At 43.8% G+C, this 20177-nt stretch overlaps 1 protein-coding gene across 2 annotated transcripts in view; it reads right to left on the reverse strand.

Annotated features, from left to right (window-relative positions):
• LOC134210934 (NAD(+) hydrolase sarm1) overlaps positions 1–20177 on the reverse strand; it is a 178731-nt gene that overhangs the window by 153659 nt on the left and 4895 nt on the right. For both annotated transcript variants that reach the window (XM_062687376.1, XM_062687377.1), the window contains exon 2: positions 20003–20154. In XM_062687376.1, coding sequence (XP_062543360.1) covers positions 20003–20154 — 152 coding nt within the window. The remainder of the gene's footprint in view (positions 1–20002; positions 20155–20177) is intronic.

Raw genomic sequence — 20177 nt, forward strand, 5'->3', positions numbered from 1 at the left:
GGTCCTGAGAGCGATCAGAGTCATCAATGGTCAATTTTATATTAATACTTTACTTATATAAAAGAAGAGCTGTCGAATGATTGATTTTGGTGTAAAACTAAAATGTCCCCTCCACAGGTTCCTCGTGGGCAACCAGTAGGTTCTGGAAGCGGTCAAAGCTGTCAATGGTCCTTTTATATTTATACTTTGTTTCCTGATCGAAAACTTATAATAAGAGCCGTCGAATAACTGATTTTAGTGCTAAAACTTATATGTTCCCTTCCACAGGTTCCCCGGGGCCAATCCGTAGGTCCTGGAAGCGGTCAGAACCGTAAATTGACCATTTTATATTCAAACTTCGCTTCCTGATCGAAAACCATGAAAAAAGAGCCGTCGAATGACTGATTTTGATAGTAAAACTAAAATGTCCCCTTCAACAGGTTCCCCGGGGCCAATCCGTAGATCCTTGAATCGGTCAGAGCCGTCAATGGACCATTTTATATTCATACTTCGCTTCCTGATCGAAAACCATGAAAAAAGAGCCGTCGAACGACCGGTTTTGGTGGTAAAACTAAAATGTCCCCTTCCACAGGTTCCCCGGGGCCAATCCGTAGGTCCTGGAAGCGGTCAGAGCCGACAATGGACCATTTTATATTCATACTTCGTTTTCTGATTGAAAACCATGAAAAAAGAGCCGTCGAATGACTGGTTTTGGTGGTAAAACTAAAATGTCCCCTTCCACAGGTTCCCCGGGGCCAATGCGTAGATCCTGAAAGCGGTCAGAGCCGACAATGAACCATTCTATATTCATACTTCGCTTCCTGATCGAAAACCACAAAAAAAGAGCCGTCGAACGACTGGTTTTGGTGGTAAAACTAAAATGTCCCCTTCCACAGGTTCCCCGGGGCCAATCCGTTGATCCTGGAAGCGGTCAAAGCCGCCAATGGACCATTTCATATTCATACTTCGCTTCCTGATCGAAAACCATGAAAAAAGAGCCGTCGAATGACTGGTTTTGGTGCTAAAGCTTAAATGTCCCCATTCACAGGTTCCCCGGGGACATCCCAGCGACTTCAGGATCCGTTTATTCAATTGGTTTTTCATTCTGGACACATTAGAGCCCTTCTAGAATAAAATCATAGTGGACGATCTATCAAAAAGCGAGATTCAAATGAAGTTGAGGCCTGACCCCTTTGATAAGTATCGATCGGAACCGATTTTAAAGAAATGGCCATATCTCACTTGATTCTGGTCCGATTCCAAATCTCAATATATGGTTCCAATCAGCAAGAGCCCTACTTCATTTGTGGTTACTAATATTATTCAATTTTTTACTACAACTTCTCCTAATATCCACCTCAAATTTACGGTTTTGAACCTACCTCCGAAAAACCCGGAATATCTCCGGAATCCGGTGGCCATAGTCGGTTCCATGGACATACCGTCAAACTACATTAATTTTCTAGTTCGGGCATGCCTGAATTGTCAAAATCGGATAATAACTAAGATAGTTACAACACATCTAATTTTACCCAAAATTTGCCTATCCTAATTATTTTGTCCATCCCCTGTACCTACCTCCTCGTGGCGCTGGCCGGGATACGAGCAACCTTAGGGAAGATCGGGTAACCAACCCCGGTGGGAACTATGGTCGTATGCTGACAGGGAAGGGGGAATTTGCTCCTCTCCGGAGGTGCAAATCTGATCGAGCGTCTGTTCTCCATGTTAGGAGCGGCTCATAACAGCGTCTGTTTCCCATGTGAGGGGCGGCTGATCATCGTCCGAGTGCCAGCGAGGGACTCTAAACTAAACGGTGCATATCATGCCCATGTAAGGTAGCCTACCGAAAATTCTGCAGCTACCAAGAAAGGCAGAAGTAGAGCAAACGGATTGATTCAACGGCAACAGACCCGGCAACGAATAAAGGACAACGATTGGAAAGTCGGATCTTGGAACGTGAGAGCTTTGAAGAATGTGAGCTGCAGAAGGTCGGCGTGAGTGTGGCAGCAATCCAGGAAATACGGTGGCCCAGCACTGGATTCCGGGCGGTGGATCCCATAGCGAACACTTCATTCAAGTACCACATCTACTATAGCGGCGGTGATAGAGCAGAATGATGAGTTGGCTTCATGGTGATCGAGAAGCAGATGAAGCGTGTTATCCGGTGGAAGCCAATAAGCGACCGCATTTGCGTGTTGAGAATGAAGGGCAAATTCTTCAACTATAGCCTGATCAGCATCTATGCCCCAACGAACGATAAGCCCGATGACGTGAAGGATGAGTTCTATGAGATCCTTGATAAGGCTTACGGAGAGTGCCCAACGCAAGATGTAAAGATTGTCATCGGGGATGCAAAGACGCAGATCGGAAGGAAAAGTTTCTTTCGCTCTGTCATTGATACGGAAAACCTTCATTCCGCTACCAACGATAATGGTCTGCGACTTGTAACATTTGCTGCTGCTAGAGGGATGGCAATAAGCAGTACCTACTTCGCACGTAAGAATATCCGCCAACACACCTGGCAACATCCGAGTGGAGACACTTGCTCACATATAGACCAGGACGACATTACTCGGATGTTATAGATGTAAGGTCCTTCAGAGGTCCGAACATTGACTCGGATCACTACCTTGTAGTTGCAAAAATTCGGGCCCGACTTTCCAGCGTCACGAATTTACGAAACAACAGAATGATGCGTTTCAATATCCAACGCTTGTCAGTTGAAGGAGTTGCTGAACAGTACCACCAGAAGCTGGACGAGCGGATTGGAGATGCCACCGGATCTGTAGACGTTAACAGATTGTGGGAAAATATACACGAAGCTGTGACTACAACAGCGCATGAAGTGTTAGGCACTGCACAGCGACGACAACGAAATGGTTGGTTTGATGAGGAGTGCCAGCGAGTGACGAACGAAAAAAAAAGTTTCTAGGAGTCGAATGCTAGTGGCTCGTACCCGTTCCAACAGAGAGCGGTACAGTCAGGGGAAGAAGAGAATCAATAAGAAAGGGCACATACTAGAGTGTGCCAATTACAGTTTAACATACTGAGAATACCAGGCAGGTCGATTAACGACGGATCAGATGATTAGCCTGCGGATGATCCTTGATAAATTCCGGGAGTACAACTTGCAGCATCACCATCAGTTCATTGATTTCAAAGCAGCGTACGATTCAGTGATAAAAGAAATGAGCTGTGGCAGATAATGTCCAAACATGGTTTTCTGGCGAAACTGATTAGCCTGATACGTGCAACGCTGGATGGCTCGAAATCAAGTATTCGGATAGCAGACTCGTTTGTGACCTTAGACGGGTTGATTACAAATGCAATTTCGAATTTATTGTCAACATTGCACTCGAGGACGCTATTAGGAGATCTGGCGTGCAGAGGAACGGCACTATCATCACACGGTTGCATATGCTTCTGGGCTTTGCGGACGACATCGACCTCATTGGAAACGATCGCAGAGCAGTAGTGGAGGCTTTTGTCCCACTGAAGAGGGAGACGAAAGAAAGTACATGGTGGCAGGTAGAGACAGACGAAGACCTAGTGGTGTTGGTGCTGAGGTAGTGCTTGATGGGGATGTGTTTGAAGTTGTTGAAGAATTTGTTTATTTTGGAACGCTTGTGACATGTGACAATGACGTTTCCCGTGAAGTGAAAAGACATATTGCTGCTACGAATAGGGCCGAATTGGGCAGACGGAAACGAAATTTGCTCTATACAAAACTCTGATTCTACCAGTGGTACTTTATGGACATGAAGCATGGACGTTAAAAGAGGCGGACCGGAAAGCTTTCGGGGTTTCGAGCGAAAAGTGCTGCGTACAATACTCGAAGGGAAACTAGAAAATGGCGTGTGGCGCAGACGCATGAATCATGAGATGTATCAAGTACACAAAGAAGAAAATATTGTGAATCGTATAAAATACGGCAGATTTCAGTAGTGCGAATGTCGGAAGAAAGAATAGCAAAAACAATATTCAACAGAGAACCAGATAGGGGCCGGCGACTTCGTGGAAGGTCACGAACATGCTGGCTGCACGCGATGAAGGAACATCGCCCAAGACCGACGATTATAGAGCTCTACAATACGCCAGGCATAGGTGTATCGACGCTATAGCCAATCAGGTATCTAGGTTTCACTAAAACCGGAGAAACTGAAGATATGTAGTAGATAGTTGAAGTACAAACATATCTAGGAGAGATCCCCAGTGCCGGACACCTAAGCCATTTAACGCAAAAAAATCAATTATCTTTCATACGAAACACATTTGAGCATTTGATCATGTTTTTCGATGATATATTTGATTATGTATTTTTGAGCAAAATTTTACGGTTCATAAAAGTGTAGGTACCTTTATACCGGACATTTAACACTTAAGTAAATTATTTTAGTAAAAAAAATACTTTGGTAAATAAATTTACTTCAGTAAATAAATTTACTTTAGTAAATAACTCATTCAGACTAGTAATATGTTGCACTTCCAATGAGTTGCAGCTGTTAAAGCATGTTAGTAGTGTTCACTTTGGCCTTGCTGATAAATTGCAAACAGTCAACATCAAATTTCCACCTTTATTATTGTTATTCTCAATTTTTGTGTGACTTCTTAATAACTCAGAAAAGAGAAACAATTGAATAAGAGAAAATTTAATAAAACTTTTGTAAAAAAGATTGTTTGCTTACATGAAAAATGTTACTGTCCGGACAGCTGCTCTGATACCGAAATTAGTTTCATATTATATTTACATAAAATATCCAACAAATCATGACCGTTGTCCACAATAAAACCAAAATTAATCATATCTACATGACCAGAAAAGATCATTTACGGTACAGTTTTATGTACCGTAAGGGGCCCCATACACGCTCCGACATGTTGTACAACTTTGACTCCGCCCCCCGGAAATTTGGGTCGAAGAAAAGTCGAACCGTCTGTGGGCAAGTTGTACGACCGTTAGACAGTACAACTTGCCGACAGACGGTCCGACTTCACTCCGACCCAACCAAATTTCCTGGGGGCGGAGTCAAAGTTGTACAACATGTCGGAGCGTGTATGGGGCCCTAATACACTAAATCGTTAATACACTAAATCGCGCCTTATTCGTAAAAGTCGTTTTCAAGTGGTTTTTCCAAAATAGTCGGAAATCTCGCGAAAACGTGATTTTTTTTGTGATGTAATTTTCAAGCTTTTGGAATTACGCGATGGGTATCCCTGCGTAAAAAAAACTCCAATATAAATTGTTGTCCAGATAAAAAGAGAATGAAATCCGTAAATAAAAATAACTATCGATTGCATTGGCAGCAACATTCTTCGGTATATAGCGTGAAAATGTATTTGTGAACATATGACATATGAAGTACACGCCAAAATAGATACCATGCAGAGAGATTTGCTTTTTGATTTAAGTTCAAACTATGTACGGAAAAAAACTGACGTTTTCATTCAGCTTAAATTTAAAAAAAAATGGTGGGGCATAATTATTTTTAAGGCTGTCCTTAAATTTAATCAAAAGTTATGGCCACACCGTAGAAGTCTTAAACCTATTTTAAATTTGTTTTGTACCGTGTAAAATGTTTTTGTTTATCTGCTTATATAACTTATAATATATATTATTATTCATAATCAGACTAAGGCCGGAGTGGCCTGTGCTGCACATAAAAGTCTTCTCCATTCAGCTCGATCCATGGCTGCACTTCGCCAACCACGCAGTCTGTGGAAGGTCCGCAAATCGTCCTCCACCTGATCGATCCACCTTGCCCGCTGTGCACCTCGCCTTCTTGTTCCCGTCGGATCGTTGTCGAGAACCATTTTCACCGGATTACTGTCCGACATTCTGGCTACGTGCCTGGCCCACCACAGTCTTCCGATTTTCGCGGTGTGAATGATGGATGGTTCTCCCAACAGCTGATGCAACTCGTGGTTCATTCGCCTCCTCCACGTACCGTCCGCCATCTGCACCCCACCAAAGATGGTACGCAACACTTTCCTTTTAAAAACTCCCAGTGCGCGTTGGTCCTCCACGAGCATCGTCCAGGTCTCGTGTCCGTAGAGAACTACTGGTCTTATAAGCGTTTAGTAGATAGTCAGTTTGGTACGGCAGCGAACTCTATTCGATCGGAGCGTCTAACGGAGTCCAAAGTACGTACGATTTCCAGCCACTATGCGCCTCCGAATTTCTCTGCTAGTATCGTTATCGGCTGTCACCAGTGAGCCCAAGTACACGAATTCTTCAACCACCTCGATTTCGTCACCACCGATGGAAACTCGTGGTGGGTGGCTTACATTGACCTCTCTTGAGCCTCTTCCTATCATGTACTTCGTCTTCGACGTGTTGATGACTAGTCCAATCCGTTTAGCTTTGCTTTTCAGTATGATGTAGGCTTCCTCCATCCTCTCAAACTTACGTGCCATGATATCAATGTCGTCGGCGAAACCAAATAACTGGACGGACTTCGTGAAAATCGTACCCCTCGTGTCAATCCCTGCCCTTCGTATTACTCCCTCCAAAGCGATGTTGAATAGCAGACACGAAAGACCATCACCTTGCCATAACCCTCTACGCGTTTCGAAGGGACTCGAGAATGCCCCTGAAACTCGAACTACGCACATCACCCGATCCATCGTCGCCTTGATCAACCGTATCAGTTTATCCGGAAATCCGTTTTCGTGCATTAGCTGCCATAGCTGGTCCCGATCGATTGCATCATATGCGGCTTTGAAGTCGATAAATAGATGATGTGTGGGCACGTTGTATTCGCGGCATTTCTGCAATACCTGACGTATAGCGAACACCTGATCTGTGGTAGAGCGTTCACCCATAAATCCCGCCTGGTACTGCCCCACGAACTCTCTTGCAACTGGTGTTAGTCGGCGGCATAAAATTTGGGAGAGTACCTTGTAGGCGGCGTTCAGCAATGTGATTGCGCGTTGGCAGCAACATTCTTCGGTATATAGCGTGAAAATGTATTTGTGAACATATGACATATGAAGCACATGCCAAAATAGATACCATGCGGAGAGATTTCCTTTTTGATATAAGTTCAAATTATAGTACTGAAAAACTGATGTTTTCATTTAGCTTAAATTTTGAAAAAAAAAAAATGGTGGGGCATAATTATTTTTAAGGCTGACCTTAAATTTTATCAAAAGTTATGGCCACACTGTAGAAGTCTTAAACCTATTTTAAATTTGTTTTGTACCATGTAAAATGTTTTTGTTGATCTGCTTATATAACTTATAATATATATTATTATTCATAATCAGACTAAGGCCGGAGTGGCCTGTGCTGCACATAAAAGTCTTCTCCATTCAGCTCGGCTCATGGCTACACGTCGCCAGCCACGCAGTCTGCGGAGGGTCCGCAAATCGTTTTCTACCTAATCGATTCTCCTTGCCCACAGTGCACCTCGCCTTCTTATTCCCGTCGGATTGTTATCGAGAACCATTTTTATCGGATTTCTGTCCGACATTCCGGCTACGTGCCTGGCCCACCACAGTCTACCGATTTTCGCGTGAAGGATGTGAAGGATGGTTGGTTTTCCCAACAGCTGATGCAACTCGTGGTTCATTCACCACCTCTACGTACCGTCCGCCATCTGCACCCCACCAAAGATGGTAGGCAGCATTTTCCTTTCGAGAACTCCCATTGCGCGTTGGTCCTCTACGAGCATCGTCCAGGTCTTGTGTCCGTAGAGAACTACCGGTCTAATGAGCGTTTAGTAGATAGTCAGTTTGGTACGGCAGCGAACTCTATTCGATCGGAGCGTCTAACGGAGTCCAAAGTACGTACGATTTCCAGCCACTATGCGCCTCCGAATTTCTCTGCTAGTATCGTTATCGGCTGTCACCAGTGAGCCCAAGTACACGAATTCTTCAACCACCTCGATTTCGTCACCACCGATGGAAACTCGTGGTGGGTGGCTTACATTGACCTCTCTTGAGCCTCTTCCTATCATGTACTTCGTCTTCGACGTGTTGATGACTAGTCCAATCCGTTTAGCTTTGCTTTTCAGTCTGATGTAGGCTTCCTCCATCCTCTCAAACTTACGTGCCATGATACCAATGTCGTCGGCGAAACCAAATAACTGGACGGACTTCGTGAAAATCGTACCCCTCGTGTCAATCCCTGCCCTTCGTATTACTCCCTCCAAAGCGATGTTGAATAGCAGACACGAAAGACCATCACCTTGCCATAACCCTCTACGCGTTTCGAAGGGACTCGAGAATGCCCCTGAAACTCGAACTACGCACATCACCCGATCCATCGTCGCCTTGATCAACCGTATCAGTTTATCCGGAAATCCGTTTTCGTGCATTAGCTGCCATAGCTGGTCCCGATCGATTGCATCATATGCGGCTTTGAAGTCGATAAATAGATGATGTGTGGGCACGTTGTATTCGCGGCATTTCTGCAATACCTGACGTATAGCGAACACCTGATCTGTGGTAGAGCGTTCACCCATAAATCCCGCCTGGTACTGCCCCACGAACTCTCTTGCAACTGGTGTTAGTCGGCGGCATAAAATTTGGGAGAGTACCTTGTAGGCGGCGTTCAGCAATGTGATTGCGCGTTGGCAGCAACATTCTTCGGTATATAGCGTGAAAATGTATTTGTGAACATATGACATATGAAGCACATGGCAAAATAGATACCATGCGGAGAGATTTGCTTTTTGATATAAGTTCAAATTATAGTACGGAAAAAACTGATTTAGCTTAAATTTCGAAAAAAAAAAAAATGGTAGCACATAATTATTTTTAAGGCTGACCTTAAATTTAATCAAAAGTTATGGCCACATCGTAGAAGTCTTAAACCTATTTTAAATTTGTTTTGTACCATGTAAAATGTTTTTGTTGATCTGCTTATATAACTTATAATATATATTATTATTCATAATCAGACTAAGGCCGGAGTGGCCTGTGCTGCACATTAAAGTCTTCTCCATTCAGCTCGATCCATGGCTGCACTTCGCCAACCACGCAGTCTGTGGAGGGTCCGCAAATCGTCCTCCACCTGATCGATCCACCTTGCCCGCTTGCTGCCATCCAGCTTATCGCCCTTTTTGTAGATGCGACACTCGACACCTTCCATCCACTCCTGCGGCAGAACCTCATCCTCCCAAACCTTGGTAATCACCCAGTGCAGCGCTCTAGCCAGTGCCTCACCACCGTGTTTAAACAGCTCTTCTGGTAGTTGGTCAACTCCAGGGGCTTTGTTGTTTTTCAGCCGGCCGATCTCCTCCTGGATTTCCTGGAGATTCGGAGCCGGAAGTCGCATGTCCTGCGCGCGTGCTCCTAGGTTCCATACCGCTACCGTTGTCTGCCATATCACCATTCAGGTGATCTTCATAGTGCTGCCGCCACCTTTGGATCACCTCACTCTCGTTTGTAAGAAGGTTCCCGTTTATGTCCTTACACATATCGGGCTGTGGCACGTGGCCCTTACGTGAACGGTTCAACTTCTCATAGAACTTTCGTGCGTTATTAGCGCGGTACAGTTCCTCCGTCTCTTCACGGTCTCGATCTTCCTGCTGGCGCTTTTTCCTCCGGAAGATCGAATTTTGTCTGTTCCGCGCCCGTTTGTATCGTGCCTCGTTCGCCCTCGTGCGGTGTTGCAGCAATCTCGCCCATGCTGCATTCTTCTCCTCAACTAACTGCTCACATTCGCCGTCATACCAGTCGTTTCTCTGATCCGGAGCCACCGTGCCTAGTGCAGCGGTTTGCGGTGCTTCAATGGCGGATCGAATATCTCTCTAGCCATCTTCAAGAGATGCTGCGCCTAGCTGCTCTTCCGTTGGGAGTGCCTCTTCCAGCTGCTGCGCGTAGTCTTGGGCTAGTCTTGTAGCCGCCAATGTTTAGCCGTGGCGGACGACTCCGACGCGTGTTGATCACCGTCAAGAGTTTTGAGCGCAGGCATACTGCAACGAGGTAGTGGTCGGATTCAATATTCGCACTGCGGTAAGTGCGTACGTTCGTGATGTCGTAGAAGAATTTGCCGTCGATTAGAACGTGGTCGATTTGGTTCTCCGTTACTTGATTAGGTGATTTCCATGTGGCCTTGTGGATATTCTTGCGGGGGAAGAAAGTGCTTCGGACTACCATTCCGCGGGAGGCTGCATAGTTTATGCATCGTTGGCCGTTGTCGTTCGATACGGTATGCAGACTATCCGGTCCGATGACCGGTCTATACATTTCCTCCCTTCCTACCTGAGTGTTCATGTCACCGATGACGATTTTGACGTCCCGCAGTGGGCATCCATCGTATGTCTGCTCCAGCTGCGCATAGAGCGCTTCTTTCTCGTCGTCGGATCTCCCTTCGTGTGGGCAGTGCACGTTGATGATGCTATAGTTGTAGAAACGGCCTTTTATCCTCAGCTTGCACATCCTTGCGTTGATTGGCTGCCACCCAATCACACGTTGGCGCATCTTTCCCAGTACTATGAAGCCGGTTCAAAGCTCGTTGGTGGTGCCACAGCTTTGGTAGAAGGTAGCCGCTCGATGCCCGCTTTTCCACACTTTCTGTCCTGTCCAGCAGATTTCCTGCAGCGCTACGACATCGAAGTTGCGGGGATGTAATTCATCGTAGATTATCCTGTCGCAACCTGCGAAGCCTAGCGACTTGCAGTTCCATGTTCCAAGCTTCCAATCGTGATCTTTTACTCGTCGCCTAGGTCGTTGCCGATTGTATCGAGTCGTATTATCTTCTATGTCGTTCGTAATAGTTGTTTTTAAAGGCGGCTGATTGGGCCTGCGCAAACCTCCTGTCTCGTCGGAGGGCCGTCGTGTCAGGGCTGTTTAGCGTCCCACCTGACACCAGGACTTGGGCTTGTGCGCTTTGAGCGGCACACGGTCGCTTTGGCGGAGCCTACTTGCGGATTCATGCAGCTTTTTATAGAGGTTTAACAGGGCCCACTGTCAAACCCCACCACATCCTAGGCAGGCGCCACAACTCGCAGATGGCCTGGGGAGGGATCGTCAAGCCCTTGGACATAGTCCCTGCTGCCCTAATATATATTATATAAAATTTTGAATTGATCCAGATGAGTGTGCGGTCCTTTATAATTATTAACTTCTTCTACTGAAAACTAGGTATAAACAAAAGTAAAATGGAACCAATACAATTGCAATTATTTTGGTAAAAAAAGAACTGTGAACATGTTACTTTAATATCAAAATTACTAAGTTTGTGATAAAAGATCTTATTTTTAGTGAATACAAATCATCAAGGAAGGACATACAAATGTATACCAGTTAAGCTTTGCTCGTGTTTTAGGGTTAATATTCATTGTATTCAGTTTTCAATTTGGTGGAAGCCTTAGATTGCCAACCATTTGTATTATCCTCTATTTCAGTGGCTTTCCTATACAATACATATAAAATTGCTATTTCCTCACATGAAAAATCTGTGCTGGATGTGGGGGACTGCGGCTCGGATAACGACATAGATTCCACACCTTTCGCCATCGCCATCTTTCGCAAAATACCTATGCCAGAAGGCCACAGGCTGGTGTCATAATAAACTTATTCTTTAAAACGTGAATATTTTTTTTCCAACAGTAGAAATAATGTTGAAAAATCCATCAGCAATACTATGTAGAATAAAAGATTATGAAAAGTAAAAGTAAGTTAGATCTACATACTGTACCTTGATTAAAACATGCGCTTACTGAAATCCCATTTGCCATGCAGTTGCCCTTCAATCTAAATATAACAGTTTCGGTTTTCCGCCCCAATTTAAAATGTAGGCGTTTATACTTACTCGCCCCAAGCATTATGTCCTATAAAAGCCGTCACGGTAGTAACGTTTACCTCTCCAAATCAATCAACTGAATGTTACTTTTCCCTGAACTTGTCGCCTACTGGTGAAGTGACTTCATCAGAACTCCCCGTACAGAGCTCAAGTGTTCCTATAATGTATAATAATAGTAGGGAAGTGAGCCTTGGCACAGAAAATCATATAATCATCCCCACAATACCCTCCGACACCCTATCGACTATCCAGTATCCACTGATTGGCCATAAGTGTGTCTCATTACATAGGCGTGATATGTAGTGATTACTATGAAACATGTTGAACGCAAGACGTCAAATAACTAAAGGTAGAGGTTTTAATATTGGACCCTAATATGTATCTTAAAAATAAACTTGTTCTTTAAACATATCTAGAGAACGATATCTTCAAATAAATTGTCCACCTTTTCAATTGAACCCACTAAGATCTCGTTGGAAATCCATGACTCAACCCTATCCACTATTAGACTGATTGACAAGGTGTCAATATAATTGCTCAGAAAAACTAACAATCGATGCAGTTCGTGTAATTTGCCTCCTCTGTAATGGTACCCGTACATATGTTGTTATCCCTGGCATGTTTCTTTATAATAATTCATTCGTCTGGCTGGAGTTTGTTTCACAGGGTAGGTACCTACTCCAGTCGAACCAGATTTGATTGAAGGTAGTTTGTATAGCCTGTTGCATGCTGTAAATTCACATACACGGACGCTCATATGTTTTTGGTCACTTATGTGTAAATCCTATAAATAAAATTTGTAAGCAAAAAGCCAAAAACAGTGCTTAAGGTGATTATACAATCAAGCCATGTGGTGAATTTCAAATTCACCACACGGTTTTTACTCCTATTATCAAAAATTCAAATCTAGCGTAATAATTTTCGTACAATGCTGAAATTAAAGTCGATTGTTCAGCACAAGTAAACAAACGATCCACGGATGTTTCATCTTCATGGGCATTGTGGTTCTCTTAATTCGTGCTCTTGAAAAATGACAAGAAAAAGCACGTGGTTTCAGAGATGGCCGATTCGTGGCTTTGTTGTATAACCACCTTAAGGTAGGTAGGTTGGCCCATGATTCCATTAATTCACCTTTTTTTTCATTCATTTATAAAAATAGACTAAAACAATGATTCCGTCTTTTCAAGCAGTCGAAACCTAGTTCCAGCAACAGATCCGAAATTCAGTGACCAATCAGTCCAATTTTCAATAACTTAACGACTAATAAATCGCCAACAAATGGCATGTTACGAGTAAATCACTCAATACACAGTTCAAACAACTTTGTTGTACGAGAAAGGCAAACATATGCCATTACAACCTTAGTTCGATTTAAGTAACGAAGTTTTGTATTTTGCCGCGGAGTGATTGCGCCCATTGCGAATCCCGAACCCATTGTAGGGGGTGCTTCAAACCCGGACACTTTCAATTTTATATTAATTTACAAATAAGTTAGTTATCTATTCAGAAATACAGGGTGTTCAATAAGTTCGAATTCACTTTCAAAAAATGTTTTAAAATTTGGATTAAATTAATTCTTTCCCCGGTTCCATTTCATTGAAAGTATTGTTTGTAAGGAACGTTTGAAACATTTCTTATGGAATGACCTTTGTTTTGTACTTCTTCACGAACTTCAAACGTTTCTAAAACTTATCGCAATCGGCACGCACGGTCTGCATGGGCATTCCGTTCCAGATTTTGAGAATTACCGCCTTGAACTGGTATTCGTCCAGCTTTGACATAATAAAGGACCAAACAAGAAAGTTAAGAGGGTTCAAATCCGGGAAGCTGGAAAGCCGCAAAATTTTGTCCAAAAAGTCGATGAAATTGTCCCCATATTAGGCTTAAATCGCATTTTCCGTATTTCTCAGGGAATTCTTCTAGGATTTCCGCAGGTAATTCCTCAAGTGATTCCTCCAAGAACCCTTCCGAGAATTCCTTCAAAAATTTTTTCGGGAATTCCTCCAAGAATTTCTCTTGGATTTCCTCCAAGAATTCCTCCGTGAGTTCTTCCTGGAGTTTCTCCGTGATTTATTCCAGAAATTTTTACAAGAGTTCCTCCAGAAATTCCTCCGGGAGTTCCTCCTGAAATTCCTCCAGGAATTCCTTCTGAAATTCCTCCGGGAATTCATTCAAGAATTCCTCCGGAAATCCCTTGGGGAATTCCTCCGGAAATGCTTTCGGAGATTCCTTTGGAAATTCCTCCGGGAATTCCTTCGGAAATTCCTCCGGGAATTCCTTCAGAAATTCCTCCGGGAATACCTTCAGAAATTCTTCAGAGAATTCCTTTGGAAATTTCTCCGGGAATTCATTAGGAAATTCCTTCGGAAAATCCTTCCAGGAATTCCTCTGGGAATTCCTTCGGGAATTCCTCCGGGAATTTCATCGGAAATTCCTCCAGGGGCTGTGCACAAACCACGTAGACCAAATGTTCACATTTTCAAACCCTTCTCCCCCCCGGGAATTCCTCCAGTAATTACTCTCCAAACTCTCAGGGGTTTGCTTTAAGAATTCCTCCGGGAATTCCTTAAAGAAATTCCTTCGGGAATTTCTCCAAGAAACCCTCCGGGAATTCCTCGGAGGAATTCTTGGAGGAATTCCCAAAGAAACTCTCGGAGGAATTCCCAGAGCAATTCTTGGAGGAAATTTTGGAGGAATTCTTGTACGAATTTCCGAAGGAATCCTTGGACGTATTCCCGAAGGAATTCTTGGACGATTCCCGAAGGAATTATTGGACGAATTCTCGAAGGAATTTTTGGACGATTTTCCGAAGGAATTTTTCCAGTCCAGCAGGAATTCCCGAAAGATGTCCTGAAGGAATTCTCGGAGGAAGTTCTGGAGGAATTCCCAGAGAAAGTCCTGGAAGAATTCGCGGAGGAAGTCGTGGAGAAATTCGCGGAAGAAGTCCAGAAGGAATTCTCGAAAGATGTCCTAAAAGAATTCCTGGAGGAATTCCCGAGAGAAGTCCTGGAAGAATTCTCGTTCTATTGGAACACGTAGAGCTCATCAATCGCCCCCAAATGATTTTGATCTTCAAAAACGGCTATTGACGATGCCTAATAAACAAACGTCTCAGAAAAGTCTATGATTATCTACGAAGGGCGACGGGGGAGGTATACCAAGAGTCTACGTATACTTTATGTTTATTTTTGTAAAACGACGCGCATACGGAATAATAGAAGTATTCTGGGTTGATTCAGGCATTGTGGAAACATATCAAATGAAGGGTACAGGAGCACACAGAAGGAGTTAAAGGTGTGCGCCAGTGCGAAAGAATTTTAATATTCCGAATCAATTCTTACTTTCATGCATCGGTCGGATGATTGAGACCAGCGTACAATTCCAGGCGACACTCCAAGTTTTCCGAGATTGTGAAGGAAAATGTTGTGATTCACGTGGTCCAAAGCTGGCTTGTAGACTGTATATTATCTCATCCACTTGCTAACCAGCATTTCAGCCACCATTTCAGAAAGAACCCATGTTGAGCGGTGAAGATGTAATTTTTGCATTTTTCGAAGAGAGCTTTGTTTACGATTATTTCGAAAACTTCGTCTACTCGAGGTGGAAGAAGTGCTGCGCTCGCGAATAGGACACACTTTGCGGATGCAGTAACAGTAGATGAAACACCATAAAACATGCTTGCAGTCAGACCGTTTTCATTCCGTTTCCGAACTGAGCTCTCACGACAATCGTATTTTCTCCCAATTCCGAATGTCGCAACTGCATCGCGAGTGGTGCGCATGATGGCGCACAGCTATAGCATAGATGCGCACTATTGTCGAGAAATTGCGATTGTCGCGAGAACTCAGTTCGGTTTTCAACTGGATCTATAATAAAGCCTCCTAAAAAAATATATTGACGTTTCGACGGGCAGCATTATGGCAGTTGGACGGAACGGCTGCTAAGATTGGCGATGCATAATCGGATTACATGCCAGGTAGCATAAACATTGGACAATCGCCAGAATAAGTATATTTAATAAAAATAGTTATGTGGCTTATATTGTTACCGAACGGTAACTTTTTTAGTAATTGGTGTGGGGTCGTAGGGTTAAATTTTGTTCAGATATTAATCAACGGGCAATTCAAAATTCGCTCGTTTGGCTGCGGTGACGATGGTTACCAAAAGCAACGATAACGGGTGATGATGCAGAACAAATGCGAATTTGGATAGCTATGTGGGCGGATGTAGCGAGAATGAGTACCGAGTGGGGGATGGGAGATTTTGCTTTGTTGAAAAGGTGGAGACAAAAAAAAGAGACGAGGGATTATTTGTCGTGTGACCGAACGATAGTACGGTCGTGATTTTCGACAGATCACTCGTTGCGATTCCTGCGAAATTGAAAAAAAGTGTTTTTTTTGGGATAAATCGTTGGAGTGGACTGCCACCGAGACCACAAGGTGGAAATCGTTGTCAAGGCGACAGGGAGAAGGATTTTGAGGCCGTCCAAGTCTTGGGACGCTATCGTTTTTAGACTGCCGCAGCCAATCAGCGCCGTCCCTCGATAGTCGAGTCGGCTGCCCACGATCCACCATCCAAGCCATTTTCTTGCTGTCACCATCCTTGGGACAACTACCGGCCGCTATTCGCCGCGTTGCGCTACGGCAGTCTTTCCATGCCGAAACCGTCCGCCAACCGTGGGACTTTCATCGATATCAAGCCAGTTCCAGACCTCTCACTGTTTGCTTCCCTGAAGCCACTTCATGCCGCCAGAAACTTTCGACTGGCCAACACTACACGCTTGATAAGCTCCGCTTATATTGAAGCCATCCGCCGCCAACGCCATCATCGTGCCGCCCTTGACAGGCCATCAGTCGGCCGTCATCAAGCAAACGCCATCTTCGATTGAAGCCATTCGGCGCCGGTGGCGTTCCTCGACAGGCCGTGATCCAGCCGCCATCGCAAAGCCCACTTCACTGCGCATCACCGTAGCCGCTACTACGTTCCCCCCCGTTATCGGATTTCGAGAAGCCACCACCCGACCCTCACTCATCTGGTCGCCCGCCGTTGCCAACTCTCCGCTGATATCTCGCCAAAGCAGTGTTGCGAAGCTCACCGCCACCCGTAGCCACCGAATAAAAAGTTTAAAAGGTAAATCAACATTTTTTATTAGGACCACCCCACCGAAAACTCTCCCTTCCAATCAAAGCCCTGGGACCCGGGAGAAAAGAGGTCTTGTGTGCTCACCAGGGACGGAAATCTTCGTTTTACTATCAGTTGCATCGATGCTCAGTAGACAGCTTCGTCATTGATTCGTGTTTGTTTTGATCAGACGCTCGGCAATGCAGGCAAGAACCGCAAGAACATCTCGCAGCATGCTGTCAAACTTCCATACAACATTTACGGCTCGATCCTCAATAGCCGATTGATAATCGAGCGTAAAAAATGAATATCTGCCGGGGTTGAAATGAATATTTTCAATTGCGGTTGATTTACACCGATAAATGATGATTATTTTACTTTATATACTAAACAGATGCATATATTTTAGGAGGGGCAGCAGGGACTATGTCCAAGGGCTTGACGACCCCTCCCCATGGCCACTGCGAGTTAGGGGGCCTGCCTAGGATGTGGTGGGGTTTGACAGTGGGCTCTGTTAAACCTCTACAAAAAGCTGCATGTGTCCATAAGCAGGCCCTTTCAAACCCAGTCAACACATGAACGTATATGGTGTCGTGTAGGATGCTGAAGTGCAGGCGATAGAGGTACTTTTCCACACAACAAGTATGTATATCGTCTCCAATTTAGCATCTTGTATTGCACCATGTGCGATTTTATGTAGACTGAGGAAGCGACCGTGTGCCGCTCAAAGCGCACAAGCCCAACACGAGTGCCAACCGGCACATCAGGATTAATACCAGTGAGATCCTGATTACGGTATACTGGTCAAGGCAAGTAACACACACGCGCGCGCGAAAGTAATGCAAAATAAACGACATGTAAAATGAACGTAAATTTACATTCTTACTTAACGTCAAATAGAGATAAAATAAGGGTTGCTGAATAACATTAGCTTTTCGATTACTATCATTTATTTTCAATCCCGTTTCTTTGTTACTTTCCTTACGTTAAAGAAATGATAACGCGGGCGCCTAATCCGAAATTCAAATGAACAATCGCTCACTTTGAGCGATTGATTGTTTATTCTCGCGAAGAATGAACAATTGAACAAATTAAGGAAATGCTAATAATGCTGTGTAGAAGTTTCATAGGTCACATCACTTTCCATGGTGAATCCCGATCTATGTTACTGATTACCCCACCCAACTAACACTACTTCCTTCCCGTGGTAAATGTGGAGATGCAGAGGTATTCTCGGTCTCTAGTAGCAACAATTACCACACACGCACATTCCCTCCCTTTCCCAACTGACTGTAAGGACTTGGCCGGCGCCGTTATTGATCAACATTTGCGAGCTGCTGAAACGTGCACTTCGAGAATAGTTGGTAAATCTCAACCACTATTCACTTGGATCGTAGTGCAATTTGCACCAGTTCTGATCAATCACGGAGTAGCAACCATTGATATGTACAGTCAGTCTAAGCTAAGCTAAGCTAAACAGATGCATATATTTTAGGAATCTGACTTCAAAATGTTGAATCCATGCACCGCAGTATTAAATGATATTCATATTTTGAGATTTAAAATTGAATATCAATGTGCCAAGCTGAAGGTCCATTTTGACACCGCACAAAACAACGCTGTCACCGAGAGTCGACGCTTGCTGCGGTTTGTGCACATGCCGTCCTATTCATTCGCACATTCAAATTCGGAAAGGACTAGCAACTTGATTGTGTGTTTGATGTCAGCTGTTTGAGTGTAGTTGAAATGACTTTTTCTGTCCCTGGTGCCCACCCCGGAAGCTGCCGTTGGCTCTAGACCAGCAGCTTGGGGCTTAGGCACGTCCCCTTCTGGGACGTAGCAGGACTCCCGGGGTCAAAAATAGTTTCAATATAAATCTTTAAAATAAAATACCTCGTTTTTTGCCTTTCTCGTACAACTAAGTTGTACCGAAAGGCTATCATTTCACTACGAAAACGAACTTTTTATAGAAGTCTCCAAGACCCATAGTGTTATATACCAATCGACTCAGCTCAACGAGCTGAGCAAATTTCTGTATGTCCATGTGTATGTATGTGTGTATGTGTGTGTATGTGTGTGTGTATGTGTGTGTATGTGTGTGCACAAAAGGTATAAAAACATTAGACAACTTTTCGTATAGTAATCCTTAACCGATTTTCTTGCAACAAGTTTCATTCGACAGGGGACAAAGCCTTGTTGATCGCTATTGAATTTTATAACGATCGGTCATTGCGTTTGAAAGTTATGAAGAAAATGTTACTTCGGACCATATAAACCCCATATAAGGTTGGTGTCTTAACTAAATGCGAGAAAGGCACCACCAACGCTAGGTGGATTAATCTGGGTTTTTTATTACATAATCTAGTAAACGATATGCAATAAACCCATTACGATGGGATTTTCTTGGTGAGTTACTGGGTGAAATCTACCATGGTCGCATTATCTGCTACATGCAAATCCTGCCCCTAAGAAATGCCCTCCCCAAATATCAACTTCGGTGGTGTTTATGAGGGTGCGCGGGAAGCCCGGGGCCTATCGTAAGTAATAAATCGACACTCACTAGTTATGGCAAAAATGAACTTAATCGGGAATAGTAATCCTCATGCTTTTGTAATTTTTGTCTTACATTGGAATCAAGGACTATCCCTATCAATGTCCTGATCAATCACGGAGTAGCAACTATGAATTGTATGATCATTAAGCTCAAGCTATCTACGAAATTCAAGTGACTTTCATGATTTGTATTTTTTTTTCGCATGACCCCACATTTATGGTCGGTAGTGTATACATAAACCATATTACACCGCATGTAGCGACGGCAACGGTGACGATCTCGTTGTCATGAACGATTTTTTCCCATTCTGTTTTTTTCTATATTGTCAAGACCGCGTGCGGGATATAGTAATTACAACCACTCTTTGAGCAATTTAATTGAATAATTATGTGAATAGTAATTAAATTCAAATTAGTGTCAGATTTACTCCTACCGCTGCACGACTTGCTTAGAGGGAAGAAGTTCAGTTCTAAGGGTGGGCAAATATTGACCCTAAACAAAATGGGGCTAATTTCATGTCAGTTATAGGTTTTTACTAATCTCGTGACAATATGATCTTAGTTATTAAATGATGTATATTAATAGCGAACACTTACCTCCTCGTTGGCTTGCTGCTGATAACAACTGTGCAGTAAGGCTGGGCTGAGGCGCATGAGACGCGTTATTGACGACGTACTTCCGGTGCCTTGGCTAGATGCGGTCCCAGGCGAGTTTGCCTCCATTAGATGCATTATTAAAGGAGAATGCTCTGTGGAAGGATTGAACAATATT

This window comes from Armigeres subalbatus, chromosome 2 (assembly GCF_024139115.2).
Source record: "Armigeres subalbatus isolate Guangzhou_Male chromosome 2, GZ_Asu_2, whole genome shotgun sequence".
In the NCBI taxonomy this organism is placed as follows: Eukaryota; Metazoa; Arthropoda; class Insecta; order Diptera; family Culicidae; genus Armigeres; species Armigeres subalbatus.